Source organism: Simochromis diagramma, unplaced genomic scaffold (genome assembly GCF_900408965.1).
Source record: "Simochromis diagramma unplaced genomic scaffold, fSimDia1.1 OVJJ01000344.1, whole genome shotgun sequence".
Taxonomy (NCBI): domain Eukaryota; kingdom Metazoa; phylum Chordata; class Actinopteri; order Cichliformes; family Cichlidae; genus Simochromis; species Simochromis diagramma.
In genome coordinates, this window is record NW_024387375.1 from 6,839,308 (window position 1) to 6,860,145 (window position 20,838).

Genomic DNA, 20,838 nt, shown 5'->3' on the forward strand with positions numbered 1-20,838 from the left:
CTGTAAGAAATCAAAACTTTGTTTCCACTAATATATGAATACATAACGTTTTCAGAAATGAGCTGCATCCGATGACTTCACGTGGCTTACTAAAGCAAATGGTGCTTGAAATCTCAGCAACAGAGCTGAGAAGATATTACAGGGAAACTCAATCCACGGGTATGCAGTTACAAGGAATTATTAAAAACAAAGTGTTAAAGAGATGTCCGATTTATGCAATCAGCCATTTTACCCAGATATCCAGCTGTGGGCCTTCATACTGTTGTCCCTCAAAGACCTCTGGAGCAGCATAGGGCGGGCTGCCACACCATGTGGCCAGAGGCTTCCCGGGCTGGAAAAAGTTGCCAAATCCAAAATCTGCAGAAGGCGAAACATCAGGGCGGTAAGTAGATTAAAGATCGTTTCAGACATTTAGGCTTGTAGAGTTGGTAATGGCACACAGAAATCCTGCTGTTGTCCAGCAGTTTCTGCCCTGTGACCGTAAAAGTAAAAAAAACAAAAAAAATGTTTTAAAAATAGTTCAGGCACTTAGAGACCATAAACAGTGTGGATGTGATATGTTGAAATGGGAAAACTATAAATGATCAAATTCAGCATGAAGGCACAAAACTCAGAGTAGCAGTTCATAGTTTTGTGTATTCATGCAAGTTCAGTATAACGCAATGTTTGATCCACATATTTGTACATTTACGAAATGGACCTTTGTATGAGGTAACCTCCCCTGGAGGCTGACATGAGGTAATCGGTGCTGTTCTCTGATTGGTTCCCTCTAGAATGGCTAAAAGTCAGATTTTAATCTTCAGAAGAAAAGAAAAAGGGGAACAAATGGACACAAAATAAATTTGAAGTTCATGTCTGCCTTTCATTAGCATTCAACTAAATGCTGCAGCATAATCGGACAAATTGCACTGAGCCAACATGTGTGCCTGCAATCACTCAGCTAACCTATTTTCTTACGAGTCAATATGACTTTCACCTATGTTCTCTTCTTCTCATCCCTCAGGTCCTCTCAACTAAAAGATTCAGATCTAACTCAGTTTATACAAATAAAAAAAATAGCTTCTTAGTTTTGAGAATTTGATTTTTATTTATCAACTTGGAGACTGGATTGACTTTTTAATACTCTTTGCTCTATCAAAAGAAGAAAAAAAAAAGAGTAACGGAAAAATAACAATGGATAAATAATTTCATGCTTAGTTAGTTCATTATCAATGGGAAGGCGTCACGGAGCCTGACAGCCACAGGAGCAGACAATCACGCTCACTTAGCCCTCCACCCCCACCGTTTTTCCATAATTCGAAACAGTTACATAAACACCAAAAATGTATTACAAAACAAATAAATAAGAGATTAAAAAAAAAATAAAAAATCTGGCTTACATAATGGGGCTGGAGGTGATGTGGGTTCACACACACATGCAAAGACACAAACAACACAATGAGCAGTGTGCGACCCAAACCCCCCTATTCCTCAACACGATCCTTTGCAGTTCACGTAAAAGAAACTATCGACCAATTTAAGCCAAATTCAAACTGATGAGACAATCAGAACGGATCATGTGACTTTTAATTACCAACAAATTTGTATTTTTTGCTGTGTCAGCTCCATGTCTTCAGAGAATTGTGCTAACACAATTTTCTCTAAAGTTCAGTTTTTTTTAATTTTGTTGTTTTCTTCACAAAAATCAAAACCAGACCAAACCAAGTATCCATTTCTAACTTTAATAGGTGAGAGGTACTTTTGGCTGCTCCCTTGTTTCCCGAAGGGTCGACACAGCGGATGGATCCGCATATTTGATTTGGCATAGATTTTATACCCTTCCAGAAACCCCTCCCGGGCTTGGCACCAGCACTTTGGAGTGCACTAACTTATGACCTCCGGAGGCTGGGTCTGTCTCTCCTCCTGATCTCACGCTGGGGATCTTTGTGCAAACTCTCACAAATAAGCTGGACAGACCTAGTTTTTAGTAGTTTGAATCTTTATGACTCAGTCAGATTTAGAACGCTAGAAACACAATAGTAAGTAAATTATTAGGGGTTTCGCTTTTTTCTGTGTGGTGACAAATTGTATTAGTGTTAAAAACTGAGGCTATGTGGGTGTACAGAGGTCTGATAGTCAAGAGTTACATCATAAAATGTGATCAGACTGGCCATTTCTACAGCAAACATTGCTGCATGGTGCCTCTAAAAGGCAAAATGCTTAAAAATAAAGAAGACGATGAAGAATCCAGGCTGTCAAATGTTTTTTTGTTTTTTGCACACACATGGAAAGCTGCGGCAGATTATAGCTTAAATACCTGTAGGAATCAAGTTTAAGTAATTAGCAAAGGGTAAACTCGTGAACAGAGCTGAGCGGCTCTTTGAGTGTGTACGTGAGTGTGTGTAGTCGAACCGTTTAATTACTGCAATGCAGGTAGCAGCAGGTGCGGCTGGAATAAAATGAGAGCTAAAGCAGCGTGACACTGTGGGTTTATTACAAGTATGTTTGCTGTCTGACGCTGCTGCGAAGGTGAGATGCGAGATGTGAGATGCAGGCAGAGCTGAGCGGAGCAGTGCAGCTGGTTTTTCGTCAGAAGCTGTGACCCATTTCATGGAGCTGAATACTGAACAGACTGGTTGACGTCAAACACTCCAACATGCTGCAGGCTACTAACAGCAGTCCCAGCTCTACAGAAAGGGCGGGGCACGAGCGGGCGTGTGTCGCGCACGGCAACATTAACATAATATTAGCTAAAAGATTACAGGCAAGAACCTATGAAGGTTTATAAGACTGCACGTGTAAAACAAAATAAGAGTATGATGATGCAGTTAGAGGATGGCACACTTGTACTTAAGCAGTATGGAGCATCAGTAAACTTGTGGCTGCAGCTGCTTTTCTTTATCCTCCTTTTTCTTCTAGATCAGGTTTTCCAAAACACTGAACTGGATTCTTGAACCTTCTTATTGCTTCCTTCCCCTGCAACATTTTTCACCCTTTAACTTTGGGGTGGCTGTAGCTCAGGTGGCAGAGCAGGTCAGCCACTAATCAGAAGGTCGGTGGTTCGATCCCAGGCTGCCTCCTGGCTGCATGCCAAATATCCTTGGGCAAGATACTAACCCCGTGTTTGCCTACTGGTGGTGGTCAGAGGGCCGGTGGCGCCAGTGTCCGGCAGCCTCGCCTCTGTCAGTGCGCCCCAGGGCAGCTGTGGCTACAATGTAGCTTGCCATCGCCAGTGTGTGAATGTGTGTGTGTGAATGGGTGAATGACTGAATGTAGTGTGAAGCGCTTTGGGGTCCTTAGGGACTAGAAAAGCGTTATACAAATGCAGGCCATTTACCATTTTGCTCCCATGATTAAACTTGATGAATTGAAATGAAGCATGTTGTAAGTTTCTATGTAGCAAGTAAAGAAAATAAAATTTCTTCCTTCAACTTACTTCAAAATTGAAATTTTGAGAATTTGACATACATTGTAAAATTTGGTGTGCTCTCCTCGGCTCAGCTGGGAGAACAAATTATGCAGCTATTAGACTTTTCATATTGTTTTACATTGTTATTAATTTAATGTTTAATATTAATTAAACAGATTCTTGTCAAAAAGCATTTAGAGTGGTGATTCTGATCTGGAGGTAGACATGAAACACCTTTAGGGTGTGGTGCACTTTTAGCAATGTCATTGTTGATACTTCAAATAATGAAGCTGCAAATAGCTGCTGAAAGCCTTTTAGTGATATGACAACATGTATTGGATAATGTGATCAAAACACGTGACGTGAATAAAGCTCAAAAACAGGAAATGTATACACTGCATTGTACACGTGCATTTCCCCGCTTAACCACAATGGCGGCGTTCTCGCCTACTCTAAACCAGCAGCCTATGCCTGCTTTTGTTTTTGTTATTCCTCCTCCTCTCTTTCCATTGCTTTCAATCTGTCAACTTGAATGTAAAGGGGCTGTTTGAAGTGAAAACATTAAGGGCACTCCCCGCTGCTCCTGTTCCTCTTTCCTCTGCAGCCACCAGGAGAATGACCTTTCTTTGACTGACCGCCTGTTAAGGTACATACAGACTGACCAGAGGTGGCCTTTAGAAGCCACCACTGGACTGAAGAGAAAAACCCAGAAGCATTGGCACTTTGTCTGGATGTACACATTCAGAGTAGTGCCAAAACGGATAGCCGACAAATAGAAAAAGAGCTGATTATGTTAAGATTTAATTAGCCGTTTATTTTAACAAGCAAAAATACCAAACACTTGCTCAACTGCTCATTAATGCAAATATGTAATCAGCCAACCACGTGGCAGCACCTCAGTGCCTTTAGACACGTAGATGTGGTTGTGGCTCCTTCCTGCCTTTTATAAACAGTTCATAATCACCAGATCTCAATCCAATAGAGCACCTTTGTGATGTAGTGGAACAGGTGATTCACATCATAGATGCAGCTGGAAAAATCTGCAGTAGCTGCGTGATGCTACCGTGTCAATATGGACCAAGACCCACGAGGACCGTTTCCAGCACCTTCTTAAATCTATGCCACGAAGAAATAAAGCAGCTCTGAAAGCAAGAGTAGGTCCAACCTGGTACTAGCAAGGTATACCTAATGAAATGTCTGACGAATGCATGTCAGGATTCAGAAAGGCTAAATGGGCTTCTGATTGACAGTGAGTGTGTGGTCAGTTAAAAATACCTTTCAACCTCTATTTTAAACCTATACAACCACTGCATTACAATTAATGTTTATTATTATAAATATTAATTTCATTTTAATCTTTTTTGTTAATCTTGGAGACCCATTTTCAAAATAACATTTAATAACACAATAACTAAGATTTTAAATAAAAAGAAATAACAGAAACACAATTAAAAGCAAGATAAAGTATAATTTTCCCAAACTATTTAAGCAACGTTTTCTTTAGAAATCAGTCTCACGACCTTCATTGTTTCGATTCATATTGTGACTACAGACTGTATTTCACCAATATAACTTGTCCTTGTACGGAAGATTACACAAGATGCACAGCCCTGCTTAAGACTGTGAAGAAGGCTCATCTGGTTGTTACTAAACTAAGGACATTTTATGAACAAACTAATGGTTCAATCAATAGCACCCTGATAGCAGAAGGCCAAGCACATTTTCCCTTAAGATCTGAAAATAATCTGATTACTTAACAACGAAACATAACCATTACCTTTCAGCACGAGTATAAAAAAACAGTACATCTATAACTCTCTCGACACGAGTCGATCCCATGTACAGTGCAAATCTGACACCTGTACTCATCCAAACTTCATGTGCCATTTATCAAACTTGTCCGAGCATGTTGTAGTCAAGAGGAGCACGGCGTGTACCTTGGAGATGATGTCCTCCCCAGAGAAATTTTCACTAATCACAAGCCAGGTAATGTTCTGTTCATTGTTTTCCTGCTTCAAATCTAATCTGCTGTGCGGACAATCAGCTGTGAGTCAGACATGTTTGTGAAAATTACTGCTCGGGTAATAACATCTCCAGGTTATCATCTTGGACCCTTCTGAGAAACCGTGGACAGGATGATGTGAGTAATGATGCAACGAAAACAGTTATTCTGTAGTTCTGTCCGCTTTGCCCTTTTCTGGTATCAGAAGAAAGAAAATGGTGCATTTATCACACCCATAAACAAGGATTTGATTCAACTACCTGAAGCTGATGATATGAAGTCCTTTGAGGACAGGAAGCCATTTCCTTCTCTACCACATATTCAGGGTCTGGTATCCTTTCACACTCGTATTTTTAGCTGCTCTCATGTGATCAGCTCACCTTAGATGGATTTCAGTATCAGCTCTGAATTAAGCCTCAGATAAACCTCAGACTCGCTCATAGCATGGTCCTAACTGAAGGCCTGCCACCCTGCTATGCACGCTCCTTATCATTCTTCCTTCATCCCCTTATCTGATACTCTGTCTCCAAAGTAGCTAGTCAATCCCATCACCCTAGCTCCTCTTCTATTAAACCTAAGAACGTCCCTGCGACTACCCCAGCTTTCCCCTTCTCCACTCTGGGACAAGGCAGCGGGGTGACATTCCCACAAGCTAGCTCTAAACACCAGCTGCTTAATAATCACACTTTGATGCCTGTACTACAGACTTACAGCTTAGCCTCAAATATCTGCCTCTGGGTCTGTTCTTCACTTTGTCCTCCATTTTTCATGTTTTTAAACTCAAGAGTCACAAGGGAAGCATTTTTAAGTTTCTCTGATCATCTGTTTTGAAAAAGTAACACAGGCCTTTAAGCTTTTAAGATGTCTGTCATGGGATCTGTCGGCAAACAGCTATCTTGCAAGCAACCTCTGACCAATTCTCAACACTGCAAAAATGACCTAAGCAGGCAGTGAAGACATTTCTGAACTCCACGAGCGCTGAGATCATGACAGGCAATACATCAAAAACTCATGCGGAGATCCTGGATTTTTCATCTACTGAGTTTATGGGTCCCCTGTGCAATGTGTTACCTGCAATCTTGATGTTCATATGGCCATCCAGCAGCAGATTCTCAGCCTTCAGGTCTCTGTGAACGATGTTCCGGTTGTGGCAGTACTCAACCGCTGACAGGATCTGCCAGAACTTCCTCCTGGCCTCTAGCTCACTGAGACGGCCATGCTTTGCCAGATAGTCTGCAGACATTGGAAAGAGGTGACGTGTCATGTTAGAACTTTAAGTCTATATCATTTTTTAAAATTGATTACATAACCCGGCTCTACAGGCCTTCCGAACACGTATTAAGGTATCACTATACAGTTGAAAAGAACGCAATAAAAGTTGAATTTCTTCATTCAACCGAGTGGTTGTGCTGAAAGTATAATAGGTTTTGATGAGGTGCGGGCTTGGTGCCAGTGGTAGCTTACAGCTGCTCTACATTACAGCATGTTTTGTGAGCTCATTGAGAGCAAGATGCAAAATGTATTTTTTCTTTGGAGACCCCTGCTCTAGCCCCGCGTGTGCATGCGTGAGTAGGCATTGGCTGGCGGCGAAGAATGCACTGTGTTGTCATAGCGGAACGAGGAAAGCGGAGACAGAGGTTTCCGAGAACAGGTCTTCTGCTATATAATGCCTAGATTAGCGCACACTGCTCAGCTTGTAAGTTGGGGTCGGTTTAATAGGATACTGAAATAAATACAAACTGAGCTCTTTTTCCAATGAGAAGCAAAAACACTGGATTTAGCAGTTTATCTGCTTAGCACACACTCTGCACACAGCAGGACCAAAGAGTGAGTTTGTGGTTGTTTAGAAAGACACAAGAAACCAGAGTCGATTTCCTCTCTGGAGAGCCACAGTCATAAATTTTGCCGTCGTCTTTTTCCAAGCGCTCAGATCGCTGACCTTTCTCTCATGGTGTGCTCTCCCTCTGCCCTTACTGTTTGTGTGAAGTTTGTCTCAACAGACTATTTTACAAGATGTATGATGTTTTTTTCTTTTTTACAACCCTGTGAACTTTGAAAAGTGTGGCGTTTGTTGCTGTCGGCAGGGCTCCTCTTCACACCTCTCTGTCCAGATAGCTTGCTAACTCTTCAATTCACACTCAGTGGCAAACAAGATAGGACACTCTGCTGCCTGTCCTTCCAGCTGGCATGGTTACAGACCAGCAACTAAACCTGACAACAATGCACAACAACCACAACAAACCCCACCAACACAAAATCATGAGGAATGTAATTATGGGAAGACCCACTAGGTCAGTTTCATAAGAGAGCATTTTTGTAATCAGGAAGCAGATGAAGACTGGCAGCTTGATTTGATTGAGACAATAAAAACAATGTTTTGCTTTTGTCTTTTAACTCGTTAGACATACCTGATATGATTTCCTTTTCATGTCGCTGTCATTTCAGTGGTGTGCACACAAACTACAGGGTGGGCCATTTATATGGATACACCGTAATAAAATGGGAATGGTTGGTGATATTAAAGTCCTGTTTGTGGCACATTAGTATATGCGAGGGGGCAAACTCCTCAAGATGGGTGGTGACCATGGTGGCCATTTAGAAGTCGGCCATTTTGGATACAACTTTTGTTTTTTTGTTTTTTTTCAATAGGAAGAGGGCCATGTGACACATCAAACTTATTGGTAATGTCACAAGAAAAACAATGGTGTGCTTGGTTTCAACGTAACTTTATTCTGGATTTAAAAAACACACACGCTTAAAGCACACCATTGTTTTTCTTGTGACATTACCAATAAGTTTAATGTGTCACATGGCCCTCTTCCTATTGAAAAAAAACAAAAGTTGTATCCAAGATGGCCGACTTCTAAATGGCCACCATGGTCACCACCCATCTTGAGGAGTTTGCCCCCTCGCATATACTAATGTGCCACAAACAGGACTTTAATATCACCAACCATTCCCATTTTATTACGGTGTATCCATATAAATGGCCCACCCTGTACTTACAGGCACAGCAAAGTCATACTAAGCCTCTTTAAAAGTCAATTTAGTTGACTTTTTCAGATGTGTGCAGTCAATTAAACATAAAATATTCAAAGCATACGTGTTGAGGCCACCATCGTGCATCACACTACACCTCATCTACACAGCCCTGCATCTCAAAGCTCCGATATTAAAATTGTGTGTGATAGATAGCAACAGAATGAGAAAACCTTATTAGCGAGTGGCTGACAAATTCCATAAGAGTAGGTCTCTTTAATGAACGGGGGAATTTTCAAGCAATGGTGCTAATCAAAAAACACACTGGGGAGGGGAATGTGTTGGGCAGGTCCAAGGTTGCACCTGTGGAAAACAGCAATCTAAAATAAAAACCATTTCAGGACATAACCTCTCCTTTTCTTGGTCTTTAAAGCCTTCTTTATGGGTCAACATAAATACTCGCGATAAAAACGTTACAGAGCCTAAAATTGTACAAAGTGGTTGGTTTAACTCTTTACCCCTTGAAAACCAACTAGGGATACACTGAAGGTCTTTCTGTCACATTTCAGGCCTGCTTATAAGACAAAAATGATGAGGTTTGCATCAGAAATAAGTGAGGGTTGTCTGTGCTTGTGTAGCTTGGAACAAGCACAGGGAACCAGGTCACCCAGAAACCTATTCTACTTAGTCACCCACCAACTTTATAATAGTTTATTGATATATATATTATATCTATATATATATATATCTATAATTATATATATATATATATATATATATATATATATACTATTATATCTAATATTATTAATATATATATATATATATATATATATATATATATATATATACACACACACACACACTTAGGTGTCAAAACCCGCCATTAAGGGAAGGGAAGGTCATCTTTATGGGGTAAAGAGTCAAAGCAGGGTTCCTTGCAGCCATTACAGAGACAGGTAAGACTTCTATTTTTCCTGTGGTGTTGCACACTCTTCTTCATGCAAAACCTAGTGTAAAAGTAATTTTGTTAAAGAAAAAACAAGAGAAAGAAATCAATTTAAAGCCTAAAACAGCTGCAGATTAATTTCTCTCAATGACTGCTTGATCAACTGACTATTGTTTGCAGCTCTGGAAAGAACACCGCCTGACTGCTTTTACACTGAAATGCTCAACAAACCAAACGCTGAACACTAAAGCGTATCTTAGCTCTGTATGAACAGCAGCACGGTGTTGCTACTGCTTGTTCTGCAGTCACACTGGAAAAACAAGCCATTACTGTTTAAGCAAACAACACTGTACAACACACACACTCACACACAGAGTATGCAGCATGTTGCCCCAGTGGAAGGATGAGTAATCCACTGATACAATGTTGGTGAGGGTAAGGACCTCAGCACAGTGAGGCATGCAGAGTGGCATTCTGGGAAAGCAAACAGAACAAGTATGAATCATAGGGGTATTAGGGAACAGCTCAAAAGCCACTGTGTTCCACTTCTGCTGAGAGCTGCGTGAGGAGCTAAATCTCTTAACAGCTGCTCAGGTTTGAAGGGGACAAACATCATGGGTACAGACCGGCTTGCTGGACAGACTTCAGATAACACCGTGGGCTAGGCGCTGGGAGCGTGTATACATGCGAGTGTGTGTGAGTGCAGAGGACATGGGGCACACAGTCGCACACTCCGTTTCCACATCAGTAACTGATACCCTAACCACTTAAATACGACGGCCTCATTAAAGTCACATCTATATGCACGGTGATGGATGCTTGTGTTGATTTAATACTGGCACACCAAAGGGGTTAAAGGGGAACAGAGCCAATTGGAACAGAGCAATGCCATGTCATCCAAGTACCAATCAGCCAAACATCAGCTGCAGCTTCTGGTGGTTATAGTTGACCTCACTTGTCCTTCTTTGGATACTTATAAATACACACATAAAAATAACACCTCTGCTTTATCTGGAGAAACAAAGCCCACATCTTAAACCTACATACTCCACCTATTTTTACTGTAAGCCCCTCCCATTGAAACTTACTGGTTATTTAACTAGGGCATGTGTTTTTAAAAACACAATCAGGGTTGGATTAGGTGATCAAGTAATACCACTGTCTTGGCAATCCTTTATTCCAATACTTATTTTTAAAAGGAAGAAACAAACCTTTGTACCTACATTTGCTAGAATTACCTTAAAAAACAAAAAAAACAAAAATCAAAAATGTAGGTATTTGCATTTTGAAGTACCCTTTGAATGGCTCCATAGTGCTGTGCAGGGGTGTCAAACAAAAGGCCTGGGGCCAGAATCGGTTGTCAAAGACTCCAATCTAACCCGTTTGGTGGCTTTTGAAAACGTGAAGAAGGGCATACATTTGGACTTTTAAATGTATTTTCACGGGTTTTGCAGCTTCTCTGACTGATAAAGCGCTCCCCCATGGCCATTCATACTACACCGTGGTAAATAAGTAACAAATAAACAATAAAATAAAAGAAGGTTTCTTGGTTTTCACCATATTACCATACACACTATACAAATTTATGCCTTTTACAGTAAAAATTGCTGGTGATTGCCAATATGAATCTCCTAGTAGACACACAATTTGAAAATCCTACATCGCTGCATTCGAGTTATCCTATTCACAAGATTTTCAGCAAACTAGACCTCTGACCTTGACCTCAAGGTCAAGGGTCAACGAGATTCAAGCTTTTCTGAGATTTTCAGTAGCTGCACCTATGGTATCATTTCAAAATCCTACATCACCTTGTTCTCAAACTTAGGTGTCCACGTTGTCTGCCCGCCTGCCTAGCAGGCTGACGACAATTTACTAATGAGGGGTAAAAAGGACATTTCTTTCTCAGACTCATGTTGACAGACTTTTTATTTACTATGGCAGCATTTTATCAAGTAGAAAAACAGATGTACTGTGAAACTGCACTTCTTTTTTCTTATATTAAAACATCTCAGGATTAAATATGTAATTAGACTTCTTTACACGGGAAAAAAAAGGCAGGTTTCACTGGTCTAGCCCACTTAAGTTCAAAGTGGACTGTCTATGGCCCAGAATGTAAAATGAGTAAGACATCCCTGGTATAGTGATTTATCTACTCCCGGTTTGATCCCGGGAGTAGATATAAATCCCTCAGGAAGGGCAGCTGGTGAAAAAAAACACCCCAAAACATATGAAGATACCCACTCTGGCAACCCCTTGTGAATGAGGCAGAACCCAGAAGTAGTTTCTTCTATACTGTAGTGGGTTCGGTGATCAGATAACACTAACATTTCAACACGTCAGACTACATTCTGACAATTATAACAAATCTAAAAAGCAACGGCAGACTAATCCACAAGAAAAACGGCAATTAGTTGCAGCCACATGGGAGGCATTTAGAATTAAAGGATACTGAATCACGCTTAAATAAATCCATCTTGACATACTTTAACATTCAGATACAAATGTATAGCATGCAATATCTACGTTACTTTATATCTGGAGCTGGGATTTTACTTACAGATGTCTTCATGTGACCCGAAAGTGAGATGAGCTAGAATATGTTGTTTTGAAAGCCTCGACATATAAATGACCCATAAAAATAACATTCTGCCATATCGTTGTATGCTGATATTTCATGACGAGGGCAAAGTCTGTAGAAAGAGCTTAATTAAAAGGGATTTTATAGCGCTAACACCTGACTCTACATAGGCCTGTGAGCATATTTACTTGATGAAAAATAAAGCTGTATTCAGGTATGCTGCAGTCTGTCAATCATGTGTATTTTGAGTGTGGGTTCCAAGACCCTAAAAAGTTCTGACACAAATGTTTGACATGCAAGATCATGTAACTCACATTAGCCTTGCTAGCGTGTTACCTAGATGATTAATAGCAGTGCCACTAAAAATGATAAACTACTGTTGAGATAAATATAAAATATGAAGGTGAGCATGTAAAGTAATCGGAGTGAGGTGCACACATCTAAAAGATCTCTCCCTCTTTCTCCCTATGTATGTATGTATGTATGTATGTATGTATGTATCGAACAACACAAAATAATATCAACTTTCCTTCTGACGATGCTGTCTGTGTTGAGGCGGAGTAGTCGAATGCAGATTCACTGAGCGCAGGGCAAGCTAGCGAGACAGAAGTTAAGCTCTCTTTGCAACATGGCAAATTGAACCTCCCCCACCCTCATTCAGATCTGGCGTTTGGAACTATTTTGGTTTTCATGTGACGTATGACCCTGAAGGTAAGCGCTTCATGGACTAAAGTAAAACAGTATGTTGGATGTGCCACGCAATGCTCAATTACATGGGTGGGAGCTAGTGTGTTAGCGCAGTTAGCTCGTTAACGTGTTGGCCTTCCAGCCCCATGCACGGGCGATCCGCGGTAGCTCGTTAACGGAGATTTGCCATGTTGTGGCGTTAACGTCATTTCAACAAGATTTACGCTGACAGCACTAGTGGGCACACAACAAATATGACTGCACATTTAGACATCATCCTAGTGCAAAGACAAGTGGAAGCAGACAAAAAACAACAAGCAGGCATGCTACAAACTTTACCCAAGTCATTTAAACAGCCGTTAGCACATGATTCTCCTTATGGGGACCTGATATGTTTAATATGCTGCTGAGAATATAGCCCAGAAGAAGCGTATAGTATAGCTTTTATTTTGGAAAGAGCCATTTCTCTGTAATAGACTCTCTTTTCCAAAGATGAGTGATTCCTCAATCAGATACAGGGCTCGCAAAATCGCCTGCCTGACGTCCCGGGGCTAGCGATTTTTCCCAGTCGGGCTACCAAAATCTATCTCTGCCCTGCCCATCGACCTATCGTAGGAAGGAAAAATATATGTCAATGCTTTTGCATTCTTTCGGAAATGTAGCTGGGTAATTATGTCATTGGCATCGGTGAGCCACTGTCAATATGTGACATATTGAAATCGCGTTTGAATTTGCGCTTGTTTTTTGCTTTCACTTTGCAATCACGCGAACTGTGTATAGAGAGCGACAGCACTGATTGGTGAGTGATGATAATTTGCGCACCAATTCCTCTGACATCGTCTTATCAATCGTTAGCTTACTATGCAAACATGACAAGTGAAATCTCCGGCAACAAGCTTAAACATATGAGAGGTTGATCGCGCAGAGAATCGCTGAGCGTTATGTGAGTGCGTGTGTAAAAGCAGCAGGATATATATTGTAGCGGGTCAGGGCTGTTCGGGGTTCTGTTTGTACAGTTATGTTTTGTTTATGTTGCCATAGTGACGGGTGACGCCCTCTCGCTGCGACGGTGTGTCCTTCCGGGGTCAGAGGGCGCCCTGTGTGGTGGTGTTGTTGTTGTTGTTGCTGTGCTGTTGCTGCGCTGAGCAGTTAGCTAACGGCAGTGTTCTTCTGCAGATGTCAATAAACGGCTGTGCTCCCTGGCTAGCTCACGGGAAGCAAGACCAAACGACACCTCCGTCTCCTCCTTGTCTGAGCTCGCCACATTGGTGTCAGAAGTGGGATGATGGTGGCACCCCATGTTCTGACCCGAGTGACTTTTCCCCCGCCGGTCGTGACCGGCCGGTGCGGCAAAAGAAGGCACCTGGACATTTGCAGGACTTTGTGTGGGGTAATGGGGTCGTCGGGGACGACTGACCCCCTAGGTGGGGGCTATGTAGCGGGTCAGGGCTGTTCGGGGTTCTGTTTGTACAGTTATGTTTTGTTTATGTTGCCATAGTGACAGGTGACGCCCTCTCGCTGCCACGGTGTGTCCTTTCGGGGTCAGAGGGCGCCCTGTGTGGTGTTGTTGTTGTTGTTGCTGCTGCTGCTGTGCTGTTGCTGCGCTGAGCAGTTAGCTAACGGCAGTGTTCTTCTGCAGATGTCAATAAACGGCTGTGCTCCCTGGCTAGCTCACGGGAAGCAAGACCAAACGATACCTCCGTCTCCTCCTTGTCTGAGCTCGCCACAATATTTTAGTTCTGCTGAGCCAAATAAGACAGGTCAGGGTGAAGAAGTGACAGCCAAAGAAAAGCTTACCACAAAACGGAAAAGTTATGACAAATCAGACTATAAGGCAAAAAGAAAGTGCAGCTTTATGGTTTCATGGACTGTGGCTGCAATATGACAAGCGAAATAACCAGGGCTGCACATAAGTGGTCCGCAGGTGCGCATTCGCTGTCAAAATAAAAAACGGGCACAAGATAAGAAGTTGCAACGCGTGTTTGCATACATAAGATTTTCAGGAGGAGGACAGACATTTGTTTAGAACTCTTAAAGATGTCGAAGAAGCAAGCTCCTTTAAGCAATTACTTTGGTGTTCCTCCACCTCCAAAGAAATGTCAGGAGTCCGAACCACAAATTCTCAGAAAAGTAGTTGCAGGAGGTGAGCTGGCTTCAAACAAATGATGAATGCACAGAGATGTGGTGCGGAATGTGCCGTGAAAATTTAATAAATGACAAATTAAAAAGGCATGAACATTTTTTTTTTTTTGTATCGAAAAAAATACCGAACCGAACCCTGAATTTTGTGTATTGTTGCACCCCTAAAAATATAATATATATATATATATATATATATATATATATATATTTTCATTCTGTTTTATCAATCACTAAAACTTACATTGCTTCCAAATGTCTGAACTCACACTGAAGACAGGAGCAAATTAGCTGAGCTCAAATGCAGACAAACATCAGGTTAAGTCTGGCACATTTTTCTTCTAACATTTTTTTTTTTGTTACTATTATTATTATTTATTTCTTTTTTGGCTCCTTGAAAACTTCTGTGGAAAAATCTGCCTGTCGCTCAACTAAAAATACTTTGGATTACTTTTTTCAAAACACAGGAAGTCAGCAAGCTCATGCTTAACCCCTATCCCTGTTCAAAAAGCTATATATATATTACCTTATCTACTGGAATTTAGATAGCAATGATTACATTCACACACACAAGTAGAATGCGCTTCTTTGACTTTCCATATATATTATCTGCACAATGCAGAGGTTGGTTTAACTAGTCTACATGAACAGTACTTGAAATTGTGGTAGAGTTGTCACACAAAGTTCCAGGATTTCTCCAAAATACCCTCCTTGACCTCAATGGAAAGTCTTACGGAGGTCAAGCAAAGACGTGGAGGAATTCATGAGGACATAAGAAAGGAGAAACACAGTGATAAAAGAATCTGAATGCACTTTCACAAAGCTCTGAAAGTGTACCTCCATGGGATGGGAGGTACACTATTCAAACACAACCTTTAAGTCAAGTAAGAACACCAAATAGAAGTCCCATTCCCATTTATAAAGTATATATACACAAGACATCTCTTTATCTATTTAGTGCTTTCTGTATAATAGAAAGCACTGGTACTGACTGCATTAATTGCGTAGCTTCAGTTTGGTTAGCTGCAGTGTTGGGGATAACAAATTACTGTGGTCAGATTTAATTGAAATGCAGTGCATTGCCATTATGGGCAGAGTATATTAATGCATATATGCATATTTTCATATGTTCTCAAGTAACAATCACCTGACCACTGACAGTGGATTTGAAAAAAAAATGCAGAAAGGTACAGAGACATTTGTTTGGCAAGAATCACCTTTAATATGAATTTGTGTTGACATGTGGGCATAATTATGCTGTACTGTTAACCAGCAATTACATAGCAATGCATCTCAAGTGATGTTGTGGAGTAATGTCACAAGTACAGTAACAAGTTAGTTGTGCTCTTTGTGGAAAGTATGCTTTTTTGAGCGTACAAATAAGTAATGCATACTTAAAACTTTTGAGAAGCCACCCCGACACTAATTAGTTGATCGAAGAGCAGTTGGTGAGATGACCTTGAAAAGTCTTTGTAGAACGGTAGAATTAAATGTCCCTGCATTTCTTCTTTTTCTTCTTTCTTTATTATTTCTAATTTTATTGAGGAAATATCTATAGTTCAGGCTTAGTACCATATGTATCTGAAAGATCTATATACAGACTTATATAAGGTATATTTTTGCCTTCAAAGCTTGCAAGTACTTCTAGTTTTTTTTTTTTTTTTTTTTTTAAGTCATCCGTTTGTCTTTTGATGTCACTGAAGTCCAAGCTTCTGATGGCTGACAGATCTGCTGAAAAGTGACCAAGCAATATGAAGGATGGCTCACGGGAAAATTGAAATTGACAGTCTAAGTAACTGTTTTTCAAAAATAGCTTGAGTACTCCTTTGAAGTCAACACACTCTGTATCTCATTCCCTTCCCAACACCCAGACAGAGATCTGCATGAGTGATTTTACTCACTGCCAGCTATTATACTCCCCTCTCTCCAGCAGTGCTTTCTTAAATATGCATGCCCTACATTTCCTCACCACCTTCCAAATTCAAATGGATGTCCCCTGCTCTCGCCTCCATTCTCTTCTGCCTCCTCTCCCTTACTGCTTCTGCTCTCTGCAACTCTGCTTTATTTGTGGTTGACCCAATTTCCAGGTTTGATCCATCCTGTGGTGTCGAGGCAGACTGTGGAGCAGCAGACTGACTGACTGACAGACAGACACAAAGCACATCAGCGAGCTGGCATCGATGCCTATGCTGTGCCCACCCACCCTTTTGCAAGAATGAACCCATCACTCTCCGCCTCTTGGTGCCAAACCCAGATCCGCTTCTTTGTCTTTGCGGCTCCAGACACAAACATGCTACCCCCTCCTGCTCTGCCACAGCACCATTTACTATTTGGTCTGAAGACAGAACTGCAGGCTCATCCTTCGTTTCACTGACTGGCTGTAACGGCATGCACTACACTACAACTTCACAAATTCCGCTCTTTATAACCTATGGCCAGGAACAGACCTGAGATACTCATCATGTCAGCAAAGCGGAGGCAACTCTCTGGAGGGCGATTGTGGAGGAAGAGACTGGAGATCTGGCTTGGCAGCTTATCCATTTGTCTGAGTGCATCATGACTTGATCCACCTCCACAAAGTGTATTTGGAAATCTGAAATGATTGTTCAATTTCACGAGATTGAATACTGTAATACTAGTCTAGTGCTGCAGATACCAGTTGTTGTCTGCCTGGCTGAGTCAAAGCTGTTATTGCTGCGGCTGATGATGACATATAAATGTCTTACATAACTACATTACATTGTGCAATCAGGGCAGAGGGGTCTGAGGAATCAGGACACAAAGGTTTTATAATACCCAGAGATGATCCATGAGAACATCTATGGATTACAGAAAATGAGGCTGACCCATCATCGTGATCGGTTATTTAAAGGGATAGGTTGACATTTTGGGAATTGCACAAACTCTTGCTCATAGCTGGATGATTAAGCTGACACCACTCTCTACAGCCAGGACACAATTAGACGATAAAAATAATAATACTAATAGAAGGAAACTAGAGAAAACCGGCTAGGTCGACTGTGTCCAAAAGCACCCACCCATACCAACGCTTTTAAAACAATTTATTTATAACCGCAAGATTTTATGCCACATTAGTCATTTCTCAGTCTTTCTGCTAAGCAAGCCTAACAGTTTCCTGGCTCCTGATTCATATTTAAAAGAAACTAAATTATTGAAATGCAAGCAATTATTATTTGTACTGCTATTATTTTGAGTAGCTGCACACAGAAGGGTGCTTAAAACAGGGGTGGGCAATTAGGCCACATTATAGACCTAATTGTAACATGTACTCCTACCAGCAGCAGTTTATAAACTGATAAAATTAATATTGAAATAAACTGAGTTCAGTTTATTGGTACGATCTTCAACAACAGTCCCAGTTTCTCCTGTGGCTCCTTGAACAAATTAATTGCCTACCCTAGCTTAAAATTAACCTATTATGCTTTTAGAGTCCACCCTTCTTTGAGGCCGGCTTCCCTCTGATCGACAGTCATGCGGTTTGAAAACATGAGGCTTGAACAGCAAGCATCTAACAGAGCCATAAGTGGAAAAACCTACGGGAAACTGGATTCAGACTGCTCTCAATGCTCAAAGCTTTTGGCTCAAATGAGTTGTACATAAGATTAAGTTCTTATTTGAAACAACAGCAGTCGCTCCAGTATGGGACGAGTCTGACTACCGTATCGAAAATTCTGTGTGTCTAGAGGGGAACACATAGCATATCTCCATATGAGCATTGTATGATTTTATGTAAAATTTTTATATTTAGCCATGTAGTTTAAATTTGCTGCAAGCTTCTACTGTATGCCCATTACTTAAAGAAAAAAAATAAAGTCTTTTGGCTTAAAAAGCCTTTTGAAATTGAATAATTCCTGTTGCTACGCCCTTTAACTCTCTTAGCAGAAACTGCCGTTTGCTCAAATTACAAGTTTTAGTTGCAACACCATGTGAGCCTCTCCATCCTTATTGCTGTACATTTCTGTACTTCCTTCTTGTTTTTAAACCACACTCGTTTCATTCATGTTTTTCTGGGTCTGCTTCCCCGCTCTCTCTAGGTCACAGAGGCAGTAGTTGTTGCTGCTGAGTCAACATCACAAGTGGAACACTGGTCTGCTCTTTGAATTACAAAGACACTAAAACAATAAACAAAACAACAACATACACTCACACATAAGACATGACTATTAAGCTTATCATAGGCTACTGACTGCTACTTGACTAATCCTATCAATTCCCGTGTCTGGAAGCAGGCTAAGTGCAACCATTCTCAGACCGTCTAACAGGTGAGGCCATTAATCTATCTGGATCATGAGCCACTTACAGGTTATCCACATTAGACAGGCCTACACTTGTGTTCATAATTCTACTTCTTCATAATTACTTTTATTACATTATTTTTTCTGAATTTGAATTTTTCCAGAATCCTTTAAAAAGACTATTTTCGTTATATTTACCTAAATATTAAAAATCCATAAATTAATGCAACAAACTGAAATGCCTATGGGCTTGTGTCCAGCAACCTGGATTGAAGATTGTAGTCTGTACAAAGTGTACAAACTGAGTGTGTGTGTTGTGCAGCGATATAGCGCGTGTGGTGCTATGGCCGACTGAGATAACTTCTTATCTTCCTGTACTATTTTCGATATGTTCTGACTTGTCTGTCCTTTCCAGCACCAGTGTATTTTGTTTGTGATTCTGACAAAAACAGAGAATAATTTAATAAACTCACATTAAAAAACATTTTTTGTATCTTCTAGATTCAGACATTAAATGCCAAATATAAACCTACATACTAGTTGGTCTCTGTAGTTGTTTGTTTTCAGTGCGCCGCATATAAGCAGCAGTGCACTGGTTGCTGGTTGGAGAGCTAAGACAGCATGAAGGAAGCTAACAGCAAAACATTTAGCTTTCTTTATTTGCAAAATACATTTCCTTATATTTTGCATATTTAGGCACAGCCTGTTGCAAAAAAACCCTAAAAACTGGATTTATTCCAATTTCATTAGTTAAATGTATGAAAAATGTCAACGATAACATATTTTGTCAGACATAATATAGTAATTTTGTACCAACAAGGTGATTTCCAAAGAGCTGTTAGCTGAACACTTAGCATATCTCAGCATGGTGTGCAGTGTGACCTTAAAAACATTTGTGGAAACTGGACAAGTAGAGGACTAAAGAAGTGGCAAACCTAAAATAAACTGATAACTTAATGAACCATCTATAGCAGATGACCAGCATTTGCCATGTCATGTCCTTGAGAAAAAAAAAACATATCCAACAAAGACCTGACACAGGACATGAGAGATGTAGATGGATCAAGTGCCAGATCCATCTACTGTTTACAAAAATCTCATGAGAAGTGGTTTCACTGGAAGAGTGTCAAATTACTCCAGAATAGGACTGATCTTTTTTTTTTTTTAAATAAATAGTGGCAACAGGTGTTATGGAGTGATGAATCCAAATGTGAAACCTTTGGTTAAAACTGACACAGGAGGTGATGAGAAAGGTACAACAACAGTGTCTACAGCAATCTGTAAAACAAGGTGGAGGCTCTGTCATGGTTTAGGGCTCCATTTCAGCCAGTCGAATCTTGTTAAAACAGATTGACTTATGAATGGAGAAAGGTACCAATAGGTTTTGATCCACCATGCAATCCCATGTGGAAAGTGGGCAACAGCTTCATTTTTCAACATGAAAATGATCCCCAACCCAGTGTCAATGCAGTAAAAGCATACCTGGACAGAAAAAACACATAATGGAACACCAACAGTCATGGATTGGCCTCCCCAGAGCCCAGACCTCAACATTATTGGAGCAGTGGGGGATCATCTTGACAGACAATGGAACAAAAGGCAGCCAACATCGAAGAAGAGCTTTGAATAACTTTCAAGAAGCCTGGAAAACTATTTATGAAGACTACTTGAAGAAATGACAAAACAGCTTGTCATGAAAGAAAGATTCTTCCTCAGCCTATTAATATAAGACCACGATCAGGTCAGTGTGGGCAGATATCCAAGACCATGACAGCAGGAAACAAACTTTTTGATTGGCACATTCCTAATCTATCTAGCCTTCACATTCAAGCCTTCTGGTTTTCTTTCAGACTTAGAAAT

The 20,838-nt window shown here is 40.7% G+C and overlaps 1 protein-coding gene across 3 annotated transcripts in view; it reads right to left on the bottom strand.

Annotated features, from left to right (window-relative positions):
• The window catches only part of sik2b (salt-inducible kinase 2b), a 51,513-nt gene that overhangs the window by 19,527 nt on the left and 11,148 nt on the right, over positions 1 to 20,838 (bottom strand). For all 3 annotated transcript variants that reach the window (XM_040009129.1, XM_040009130.1, XM_040009131.1), the window contains 2 exons: positions 6,462 to 6,623; positions 233 to 357 (listed from right to left, as the gene is read on the bottom strand). In XM_040009129.1, the coding sequence (XP_039865063.1) occupies positions 233 to 357; positions 6,462 to 6,623 (287 nt within the window). The remainder of the gene's footprint in view (positions 1 to 232; positions 358 to 6,461; positions 6,624 to 20,838) is intronic.